Source organism: Pseudochaenichthys georgianus, unplaced genomic scaffold (assembly GCF_902827115.2).
Source record: "Pseudochaenichthys georgianus unplaced genomic scaffold, fPseGeo1.2 scaffold_573_arrow_ctg1, whole genome shotgun sequence".
Taxonomy (NCBI): Eukaryota; Metazoa; Chordata; class Actinopteri; order Perciformes; family Channichthyidae; genus Pseudochaenichthys; species Pseudochaenichthys georgianus.
The window spans coordinates 70,001-82,500 of NW_027263133.1; the positions used below are offsets into that span (position 1 = coordinate 70,001).

A 12,500-nucleotide genomic window follows, 5' to 3' on the forward strand; every position below is an offset into this window, starting at 1 on the left:
TGTAGTTCCTTTATAGCCCAACATTAGCCGCCTTTAGCTTAGCGGTGGTGACGTGAGGTCATGTGACCGTGCTGTAGTAACTTTATAGCCCAACATTAGCCGCCGTTAGCTTAGCGGTGGTGACATGAAGTCATGTGACCGTGCTGTAGTTCCTTTATAGCCCAACATTAGCCTCCTTTAGCTTAGCGCTGGTGACGTGAAGTCATGTGACCGTGCAGTAGTTCCTTTATAGCCCAACATTAGCCTCCTTTAGCTTAGTGGTGGTGACGTGAAGTCATGTGACCGTGCTGTAGTTCCTTTATAGCCCAACATTAGCCACCTTTAGCTTAGAGGTGGTGAGGTGAAGTCATGTGACCGTGCTGTAGTTCCTTTATAGCCCAACATTAGCCGCCTTTAGCTTAGCGGTGGTGACGTGAAGTCATGTGACCGTGCCGTAGTTCCTTTATAGCTCAACATTAGCCACCTTTAGCTTAGCGGTGGTGACGTGAAGTCATGTGACCGTGCCGTAGTTCCTTTATAGCTCAACATTAGCCACCTTTAGCTTAGCGGTGGTGACGTGAAGTCATGTGACCGTGCTGTAGTTCCTTTATAGCCCAACATTAGCCGCCTTTAGCTTAGCGGTGGTGACGTGAAGTCATGTGACCGTGCCGTAGTTCCTTTATAGCTCAACATTAGCCACCTTTAGCTTAGCGGTGGTGACGTGAAGTCATGTGACCGTGCCGTAGTTCCTTTATAGCCCAACATTAGCCGCCTTTAGCTTAGCGGTGGTGACGTGAAGTCATGTGACCGTGCTGTAGTTCCTTTATAGCCCAACATTAGCCGCCTTTAGCTTAGCGGTGGTGACGTGAAGTCATGTGACCGTGCTGTAGTTCCTTTATAGCCCAACATTAGCCGCCGTTAGCTTAGCGGTGGTGACATGAAGTCATGTGACCGTGCTGTAGTTCCTTTATAGCCCAACATTAGCCTCCTTTAGCTTAGCAGTGGTGACGTGAAGTCATGTGACCGTGCAGTAGTTCCTTTATAGCCCAACATTAGCCTCCTTTAGCTTAGCGGTGGTGACGTGAAGTCATGTGACCGTGCTGTAGTTCCTTTATAGCCCAACATTAGCCACCTTTAGCTTAGTGGTGGTGAGGTGAAGTCATGTGACCGTGCTGTAGTTCCTTTATAGCCCAACATTAGCCGCCTTTAGCTTAGCGGTGGTGACGTGAAGTCATGTGACCGTGCTGTAGTTCCTTCATAGCCCAACATTAGCTTCCTTTAGCTTAGCGGTGGTGACGTGAAGTCATGTGACCGTGCTGTAGTTCCTTTATCGCCCAACATTAGCCGCCTTTAGCTTAGCGGTAGTGACTGTCGTGAAGTCATGTGACCGTGCTGTAGTTCCTTTATAGCCCAACATTAGCCACCTTTAGCTTAGCGGTGGTGAGGTGAAGTCATGTGACCGTGCTGTAGTTCCTTTATAGCCCAACATTAGCCACCTTTAGCTTAGCGGTGGTGACGTGAAGTCATGTGACCGTGCTGTAGTTCCTTTATAGCCCAACATTAGCCGCCTTTAGCTTAGCGGTAGTGACTGTCGTGAAGTCATGTGACCGTGCTGTAGTTCCTTTATAGCACAACATTAGCTGCCTTTAGCTTAGCGGTGGTGACGTGAAGTCATGTGACCGTGCTGTAGTTCCTTTATAGCACAACATTAGCCTCCTTTAGCTTAGCGGTGGTGACGTGAAGTCATGTGACCGTGCTGTAGTTCCTTTATAGCCCAACATTAGCCTCCTTTAGCACAAACGGTGAGACCACTATATTTAGCATTTAGTAACTTCTGTCTTCGTCTTTCTTTCTGCAGCGCCTCGAAGGAAACCACAAAGAAAGGCAACATGAAGAGAGAGAACAAGGCGTATTCCTACAAGGAGCAGATCATCGAGCTGGAGTTACAGGCGGTAAAGTCACTAACCATCATCTTTGTTTATTTTAGATATTAATCAGTTTTAATCTCAGACACTCCTCGTCAGTCCATAGGTCGTGTGAATGTCTGGAACTCATTTTGACTTCTCTGTGATGTTGCAGGAGCTGAATAAGAAGAAAGGCATCAAAGAGGAGCTGCAGCTGTCCAGCAAACAGAAGGAGATGATCCAGGCCCAGCAGGACCGCGAGGCTTCGATCCGGAAGAGGCTCCAGCTGGTACGACCCGACGTCACCAGGAACCCTCTCTCATCCTCACCTTCCTTATCTCTCCTCTCTGTTGACCCGTGGTGTGTTCCCCCCCCAGCTGGACTCAGACCTGCAGAGCGCGGTGGGTCTTCTCGAAGCCGCTCTGATAGAGAAACCCTCTGAGATCACGATGGAGCTGCCGGCTGTTCTCCAGGTGCTCCTCCCCCTGCTGCCCTCCCCCCTCGCTGCTCCTCGACTCCTGAGGGTCTACCTGGACATCGCCTGCTGCCTCATGCCCAAACACTACCACTTCCTAGGTACTAAAATATCCCTGGTCCCCGGCTTGAGCTTCAGCCTGTGATCCTCTCCAGAATGGAAGTAGTCAGCTGATATCAAGAGAGGGAGTCACACAGTCACAAGATGGAGGAATGCCGGTTCTTGTAGTTAATCATACATCCTGTCATGTACAAAATCCTGAGTTTTTTTTCTACAAATGTTGGCTTTTTCTTTCTTTCTGGAAATCAAAAAATTCTAACTTTCTCAAAATTCTGACTTTTTCTCCAAAAAATTCAAAATTACGAATTTATCTCAAAATCCTGACTTTTTTCAAAATCTAAAAAATGTTAATAATCATTCGTCACCGGCTTGAGCTTCAATCTCAGGATCCATGTATTTATGATCCTCTCCAGAATGGAAGTAGTCGAAACAAAAAAAGAGAATTATTTGGTATTTTTCAAAAAATCTCAAAATTCTGACTTTTTCCTAAAAATTCTCACTTTTTCCTTAGAATTCTCACTTTTTCCTAAAAATTCTCACTTTTTCCTCAGAATTCTAACTTTTTCCTTAAAAACTCAAAATTCTAACTTTTTCTCAAAATTCTAACTTTTTCCTCAAAATTCTAACTTTTTCCACAAAATTCTGACTTTTTCCTCAAAATCTCCAAATTCTTACTTTTTCTGAATACCTAAAAATGTTAATAATCCCTGGTCCCCGGCTTGAGCTTCAACCTCAGGATCCATGTGTCTGTGATCCTCTCCAGAATGGAAGGAGTCATCACGCAGAGCATCAGCTAGTTCTTGAGCAGTGTCCTTCACATGCTGATATCAAGAGAGGGAGTCACACAGTCACAAGATGGAGGAACAGAAAGCAGTATTCAATGTTTACTTCAGATTAGCTCCACGTCAGAAATGAGCATGCTTGATGTCTATCTCCATAGAGGCTGAATCACCATGTTAATCACATAGCTATCATCTGCCTCAAACAGTCCTGATGCACTTCTGGGTCATCAGACATCCTGTCATGTTCACAGCTCCAGTTGATACCTTTGTTAGCATGCTACTCTCACTGTTCTGTATGAATGGGTGAATAACATGTAGTATGTAAAGCGCTTTGAGGGGTCGTAAAGACGGGATAAAGCGCTATATAAGTACAGTCCATTTACCACTTGATAGTTCTGATTTGTTGTTATGCTTCCTTCCAGCCGAGCTTGTGGGTCATGTGACTTTGCGCCTGCTGAAGCCAGAGTGTGATCTGGACCCGGCCTGGGAGCAGGAGGATCTGGAAACGGCTGCGAATCGCACCATTTTACTGCTGCACCATCACACCGTGCCTCAGAGAGACAACAAGACGGCCGGTGAGCATGCTAACAAAGACTTTGGGAATCGGTACACGAGGTTCTGCAAAAGATACTGAGATATGAGATGAGACGGACCCTTATTAATCCCGTGGGGAAATTCAGTAGTTTAAACAGCCACAAAACAGGACAGCACAGATTAGAGATTCATAAAATTAATGATACAAATAACATTACATACAGGTAAGTAACTTTAAAATAAGAATTAAGATGAACATATATACCGTACTTTTCGGACTAGGAAAAAAAAAAAAAAAAAAAGCTTATAGTCCGAAAAGTACGGTATACACATTTGGGTCATATATACATATTATATATTAGATATGAGGTTCCTTTAAGGATTACATGGTACTCTACCTGGGCAAGGAATACTGACTGATTGAGAGGAACTGTGACTCCCAACTAGGGCTGCACGAAATTGGAAAAACCTGACATTGCGATATATATTTATTTCGCGATATGAAAAAATACAGGAATTGAAGAAAAGACAGTTTTTTTGGTCCCATCCTTTCTTGAACTTGAATGATACAATTGGTATTTTTTCAACGATATTTAACCGGATGAAGGATTTTAGTCACGGACGTCTGGATCTTAAGTTCTCAGAGCAACGAGCTGAGCTCGGTTAGCCTGCTGTGATCTGATCAAGAATGGTTGTGATCGGTGGTTTGCTGTGCCACTCACTCAAGTCCCCCCGACATGAGAGGCGCGCGAGTTTTCCTTTTGGAGCAAGCAGCAAAATAATTGTAACATGACGTGTTTGAGTTCATTTCTCTACTTAATATCGCAAGTCCTGACGCGTCCCAACTGCATTTTTTTGTTTTATTTAAAAAAAAAATATTTCGGTATTTGTATCTATAGCTGTATTGCATTGTTCATTTAGTTTGGGTTGTCGTGTACGTGCACAGCTGCTGTTGTAATGTGAGAAAAAAGACTGCCGGTGAGGACAGACAAATAACGCCATATCTAAACACACATTTCAGTAGGGCTGCTCGATTATGGCAAAAATCATAATCTCGATTATTTGGGTCAATAATTGATATCACGATTATTAAAAACGATTATCCATTTACTTGGAAAACATCAATTTATTGAAAGAAAAAAAAGTCTAGTATGTTTTTAACAGTTGATTACCCTGGACTTTAAGTATAATTCAATTGAACCATAAAAAAAATAATATATATATTTTTTTTAATAAATAATAACAACAACAAAAACATCGTTTTATTTCGATTATGTTTTCGTAATCGTTGCAAGCCAAAATCGTAATTGTGATTAAAATACGATTAATTGAGCAGCCCTACATTTCACCCACTGACCTTTTCAAAAGATTCTAAGGTTTTATCGTCATCTGCACAAAGTGGAGAAAAGGCAATGAAATTCCTCTGACCTGAGCTCCTCCCACAATGCAACACATATAATAAAATACACAAATAGTGCAAGACGTCGATACACATGTAAATAGATGGGCCTCTTTCCAGGAAACTAAATGAATAACTCACGGGCTTAAAACTCATGATTCCACACCATATCTGCTGCTCGGACCCGGAGTCGCTTTCTTGCTAATAATGATTTCTGTGTCTTTGTGTTGTTTTTCTTCAGATGTGGTTCCACTGTCGGCTCCGGCGTTCTCCGTGTGCTTCCCTCTCCTGAACGCGGTCGTCAAGAAGTCTTCTGGCAGCAGCGAGGACGAGGAGAGTCAGCTGATCCGAGCGCTGCAGGTCATCAGCGAGCACTGCCAGCTGCGCTCAGCCGCAGACAGCGACGACATGGCGATAGACGAGGTACAGATAGCGTGGGGAAAGTTAGCGAGACGTTATGGCAAAAACGTTGATTTAATTCCTCATTATCAGAGGGGGGAAGTAGTGGAGTACAAATACTTCGTTACTTAGTTAAGTACATGTTTCTGGTATCAGTACTTTACTCCACTACTTATTTTTCTGACGACTTTTTACTTTCTACTTCTCACATGTTGAACACAAATACCTGTACTTTCTACTTCTCTCATGTTGAACTCAAATACCTGTACTTTCTACTTCTTACATGTTGAACACAAATACCTGTACTTTCTACTTCTCACATGTTGAACTCAAATACCTGTACTTTCTACTTCTCTCATGTTGAACTCAAATACCTGTACTTTCTACTTCTCTCATGTTGAACTCAAATACCTGTACTTTCTACTTCTCTCATGTTGAACTCAAATACCTGTACTTTCTACTTCTTACATGTTGAACTCAAATACCTGTACTTTCTACTTCTTACATGTTGAACCAAATACCTGTACTTTCTACTTCTCACATGTTGAACTCAAATACCTGTACTTTCTACTTCTTACATGTTGAACTCAAATACCTGTACTTTCTACTTCTCACATGTTGAACCCAAATACCTGTACTTTCTACTTCTTACATGTTGAACTCAAATACCTGTACTTTCTACTTCTTACATGTTGAAAACAAATACCTGTACTTTCTACTTCTCACATGTTGAACTCAAATACCTGTACTTTCTACTTCTTACATGTTGAACTCAAATACCTGTACTTTCTACTTCTTCACATGTTGAACCCAAATACCTGTACTTTCTACTTCTTACATGTTGAACTCAAATACCTGTACTTTCTACTTCTTACATGTTGAACTCAAATACCTGTACTTTCTACTTCTTACATGTTGAACTCAAATACCTGTACTTTCTACTTCTCACATGTTGAACTCAAATACCTGTACTTTCTACTTCTTACATGTTGAACTCAAATACCTGTACTTTCTACTTCTCACATGTTGAACTCAAATACCTGTACTTTCTACTTCTCACATGTTGAACTCAAATACCTGTACTTTCTACTTCTCACATGTTGAACTCAAATACCTGTACTTTCTACTTCTCACATGTTGAACTCAAATACCTGTACTTTCTACTTCTTACATGTTGAACTCAAATACCTGTACTTTCTACTTCTCACATGTTGAACCCAAATACCTGTACTTTCTACTTCTTACATGTTGAACCCAAATACCTGTACTTTCTACTTCTTACATGTTGAAAACAAATACCTGAACTTTCTACTTCTTACATGTTGAACACAAATACCTGTACTTTCTACTTCTTACATGTTGAACTCAAATACCTGTACTTTCTACTTCTTACATGTTGAACACAAATACCTGTACTTTCTACTTCTTACATGTTGAACACAAATACCTGTACTTTCTACTTCTTACATGTTGAACTCAAATACCTGTACTTTCTACTTCTCTCATGTTGAACTCAAATACCTGTACTTTCTACTTCTCACATGTTGAACACAAATACCTGTACTTTCTACTTCTCTCATGTTGAACACAAATACCTGTACTTTCTACTTCTTACATGTTGAACTCAAATACCTGTACTTTCTACTTCTTACATGTTGAACACAAATACCTGTACTTTCTACTTCTCTCATGTTGAACACAAATACCTGTACTTTCTACTTCTTACATGTTGAACTCAAATACCTGTACTTCCTACTTCTTCCATGTTGAACTCAAATACCTGTACTTTCTACTTCTTCCATGTTGAACTCAAATACCTGTACTTTCTACTTCTTACATGTTGAACTCAAATACCTGTACTTTCTACTTCTCACATGTTGAACTCAAATACCTGTACTTTCTACTTCTTACATGTTGAACTCAAATACCTGTACTTTCTACTTCTTACATGTTGAACTCAAATACCTGTACTTTCTACTTCTCACATGTTGAACTCAAATACCTGTACTTTCTACTTCTTACATGTTGAACACAAATACCTGTACTTTCTACTTCTTACATGTTGAACTCAAATACCTGTACGTTCTACTTCTCTCATGTTGAACTCAAATACCTGTACTTTCTACTTCTTACATGTTGAACCCAAATACCTGTACTTTCTACTTCTTACATGTTGAACCCAAATACCTGTAACTTTCTACTTCTTACATGTTGAACACAAATACCTGTACTTTCTACTTCTTACATGTTGAACACAAATACCTGTACTTTCTACTTCTTACATGTTGAACACAAATACCTGTACTTTCTACTTCTTACATGTTGAACACAAATACCTGTACTTTCTACTTCTTACATGTTGAACCCAAATACCTGAACTTTCTACTTCTTACATGTTGAACACAAATACCTGTACTTTCTACTTCTTACATGTTGAACTCAAATACCTGTACTTTCTACTTCTCTCATGTTGAACTCAAATACCTGTACTTTCTACTTCTTACATGTTGAACCCAAATACCTGTACTTTCTACTTCTTACATGTTGAACCCAAATACCTGAACTTTCTACTTCTTACATGTTGAACTCAAATACCTGTACTTTCTACTTCTTACATGTTGAACCCAAATACCTGTACTTTCTACTTCTTACATGTTGAACCCAAATACCTGTACTTTCTACTTCTTACATGTTGAACACAAATACCTGTACTTTCTACTTCTTACATGTTGAACCCAAATACCTGTACTTTCTACTTCTTACATGTTGAACTCAAATACCTGTACTTTCTACTTCTTACATGTTGAACACAAATACCTGTACTTTCTACTTCTTACATGTTGAACACAAATACCTGTACTTTCTACTTCTTACATGTTGAACTAAAATACCTGTACTTTCTACTTCTTACATGTTGAACCCAAATACCTGTACTTTCTACTTCTTACATGTTGAACTCAAATACCTGTACTTTCTACTTCTTACATGTTGAACTCAAATACCTGTACTTTCTACTTCTTACATGTTGAACACAAATACCTGTACTTTCTACTTCTTACATGTTGAACTCAAATACCTGTACTTTCTACTTCTCTACATGTTGAACTCAAATACCTGTACTTTCTACTTCTTACATGTTGAACACAAATACCTGTACTTTCTACTTCTCTCATGTTGAACTCAAATACCTGTACTTTCTACTTCTCTCATGTTGAACCCAAATACCTGTACTTTCTACTTCTTACATGTTGAACACAAATACCTGTACTTTCTACTTCTTACATGTTGAACACAAATACCTGTACTTTCTACTTCTCACATGTTGAACTCAAATACCTGTACTTTCTACTTCTCTACATGTTGAACCCAAATACCTGTACTTTCTACTTCTTACATGTTGAACTCAAATACCTGTACTTTATACTTCTCACATGTTGAACCCAAATACCTGTACTTTCTACTTCTTCACATGTTGAACTCAAATACCTGTACTTTCTACTTCTTACATGTTGAACCAAATACCTGTACTTTCTACTTCTTACATGTTGAACCCAAATACCTGTACTTTCTACTTCTTACATGTTGAACACAAATACCTGTACTTTCTACTTCTTACATGTTGAACACAAATACCTGTACTTTCTACTTCTTACATGTTGAACTCAAATACCTGTACTTTCTACTTCTCTACATGTTGAACTCCAAATACCTGTACTTTCTACTTCTTACATGTTGAACTCAAATACCTGTACTTTCTACTTCTTACATGTTGAACTCAAATACCTGTACTTTCTACTTCTCTCATGTTGAACCCAAATACCTGTACTTTCTACTTCTCTACATGTTGAACCCAAATACCTGTACTTTCTACTTCTCTACATGTTGAACCCAAATACCTGTACTTTCTACTTCTTACATGTTGAACTCAAATACCTGTACTTTCTACTTCTCTACATGTTGAACCCAAATACCTGTACTTTCTACTCTCCACATGTTGAACTCAAATACCTGTACTTTCTACTTCTTACATGTTGAACTCAAATACCTGTACTTTCTACTTCTTACATGTTGAACACAAATACCTGTACTTTCTACTTCTCTACATGTTGAACTCAAATACCTGTACTTTCTACTTCTTACATGTTGAACCCAAATACCTGTACTTTCTACTTCTTACATGTTGAACACAAATACCTGTACTTTCTACTTCTTACATGTTGAACTCAAATACCTGTACTTTCTACTTCTTACATGTTGAACTCAAATACCTGTACTTTCTACTTCTTACATGTTGAACCCAAATACCTGTACTTTCTACTTCTTACATGTTGAACTCAAATACCTGTACTTTCTACTTCTTACATGTTGAACTCAAATACCTGTACTTTCTACTTCTCACATGTTGAACTCAAATACCTGTACTTTCTACTTCTCTCATTTCCCAAACAGCTGGTTCCTTTAGTCTGAATGTGTGTTGGTGCGTGGTCATTATTCTTTAGAGTCACTGCGTGCCTATTGGTTGGAACACGATCCGTGTATCCATCACTTCCTGGTCTTCTCTAAAGAAGAGGGACCAATGGAAACGTTGTCATGGAAACATTCATTAGCTAACAATGACATCATTGTTCTATTGATATAAAGGGAGGTCAGGTACTCTTTAAAGCAGCTGCTAGCTATGGGTACTTTCTACTGAAGCACACTTCAAAGCCTCTTTACTTTGACTTGAGTAAAGAAGTTTAGTCAGTACTTTTAAACACGAGTATCTGAACTTCTACTCGAGTACAGGATGTGTGTGTATGATTAATTAAAATAATTCTTTGTGACGGTTTGTTTTTTAGATTTATGTTCTAATTGTGTGCGTTTGCTTTTCTCAGAACGGCCCAGAGCTTCTTCCTCGTACGAGCATGCTGACGCTGCTCATCAGGGTCATTTCCACGGCCACGCCCCGACTCCAGGTAAACAACATTTAAATGCATTTAAAACTCAAAAATCTACTACTACTAAGAATAATAATGAAGCTTTATTTGTACAGCACTTCTCATAGACACCGTAAAAGAGATGTAATCATTTGGCTCAAACACAAAATTAAATGTTTGAGTAAGAGGGTAAAACATACATGATGGATACACACATGATACATACATGTTATGTACATGATTCCACAGAATACAAGAAGGTTAAGGCAAGAGGATAGATGTAAACAAATAAGACGAATGTTAACAACAGAAAGACGATTAATTAATTAAGACCAATTTTAGGGGGATTTTGCAAATTAAAAGCGTTCACATTTAGCACAGGTTGCATTAAGCTGTTAAGGCAGGCGGGGGAACGGGGCTTTTTCTTTTCACGAAACTGTGTCTCGGGGCTTCTTAACATGTATGAAACTATTGATGTTCCATACTCACTGAAGGGGAAGAAACTCAGCGACGACACGAACAATGTTTACCGAAACAAAACACAAGTCTCACAAGAAGCGTCTAAATGAGCCCTGAGTGAGAAAACGCTATCGCACTTAGCACACGGCTTAAATCCCCTTATTACTTATCGTATCTGCACAAACGAGATATCGATTAGCGAGCTGAGATTCCACAGATTCCAGAGATGTTGGTATCATCACCGAGCGATCCGAACTCGCGACAGGGGAAGCGTAAACAGACATCACAACACGTAGCCCGACGGTTAATCCAATGTGTCTGATAATCCATCTTCATGTTTACGAGTTTGAGCCTCGGCTTCAGTTTTCAGAGCGTAACATAGCTTTCGTCACACTCACTCCTCAATGGTAACGTGTGTGTGTGTGTGTGTGGAACTTCCCCTTCGATTCTATTGGCTCTAACGGTTAAAAAGAGGTGTCAATCACCAAAATCGACCAATGGGTTCCAGAGAAACGGCGAAGGACCCCAAAGGTGGTTTCTTTTGCTAAATCTCTCTAAAAAGGTCAAATGTCGCTTTGCATCAATCTCGATACAGGGTACCATTCAAACTGGCAGTCATGTGCAACCACACTTTCGATTTCCGTGCCGACATCAAGCTAATAGTACCGTACTTTTCGGACTATAAGCCGCGACTTTTCCCCCCATTTTGTTTGTACCGCTAACGGCCACTAGGGGGCCTCCTAAATCTATGGGTTTTACAGGTACAATTAACCACCTTAAACACTACGGGCTCTAGGACCGGTCCGCGCCCGCCACCTCTAAGCGGCGGGCTCCAGCAGGAAAAGCTGGAGGCCGGAAAAGAGTGAGACAGGTAGCGCGCCAAAGTAAAAGTGGAACCGAGAGACGGAACGAGAGCAAGACAGACGGACAGTTTAGCTGCGGCGGCTTGTATGCAGGTGCGCTTTATAGTCCGGAAAGTACGGTAGTTAGTAAGAATGACAGCTAACCGAAAGGCTCAGACGTTCGGGAGGATGGTGACGAGCGTTGCTAGGCAATCAAGCCTATCGCTGGTGCAAGGTGCGCCATCTGATTGGCTGGCTCACTTTTTAAATAAAATGTATAAAAGAAAAATTGAATTTTCTTTTTGAATTTTTTTAAAGTATCGAAACCGAATCTGATTTCGGTACGGTATACCGTAGCCACCAGTAACCGGTATTTCGGTAATATCGGATACCGGTATGCATCCCTAACTTATTATATGTTATAGTTTGGCTTCCTAAAGCTTTTAGTACTATCCCATCATCAAGGGTGGTTCTCACTTTAAGACTTTCTTTTTTTTTTTTGGACGGACACTATAATTTACATTTTTTTACTGTGTTCAATCTGAATTTACTTTAAAATAAAAACATCTATATTGATTCTGACTCGTCTACATCCAACTCACAGGTTTATCGTTGCTTTGAGAACAAAGATTATTAATGTAGCCCTTTTAGAAGATATGGTCATTTGTTCTGGGCATGTTCTGAAAAGCAGGCTCAGGGCTCAACGGGTTGATTAGCATATGCAGGCGGTAGCTCAAACAAATGGCTCGAC

At 40.0% G+C, this 12,500-nt stretch overlaps 1 protein-coding gene across 1 annotated transcript in view; it reads left to right on the forward strand.

The window, feature by feature from the left end:
• Window positions 1-12,500, forward strand: part of gcn1 (GCN1 activator of EIF2AK4) — a 79,517-nt gene that overhangs the window by 25,135 nt on the left and 41,882 nt on the right. The window contains 6 exon segments of the mRNA XM_034079245.2: window positions 1,838-1,931; window positions 2,059-2,172; window positions 2,261-2,459; window positions 3,623-3,775; window positions 5,375-5,556; window positions 10,407-10,487. Coding sequence (XP_033935136.1) covers window positions 1,838-1,931; window positions 2,059-2,172; window positions 2,261-2,459; window positions 3,623-3,775; window positions 5,375-5,556; window positions 10,407-10,487 — 823 coding nt within the window.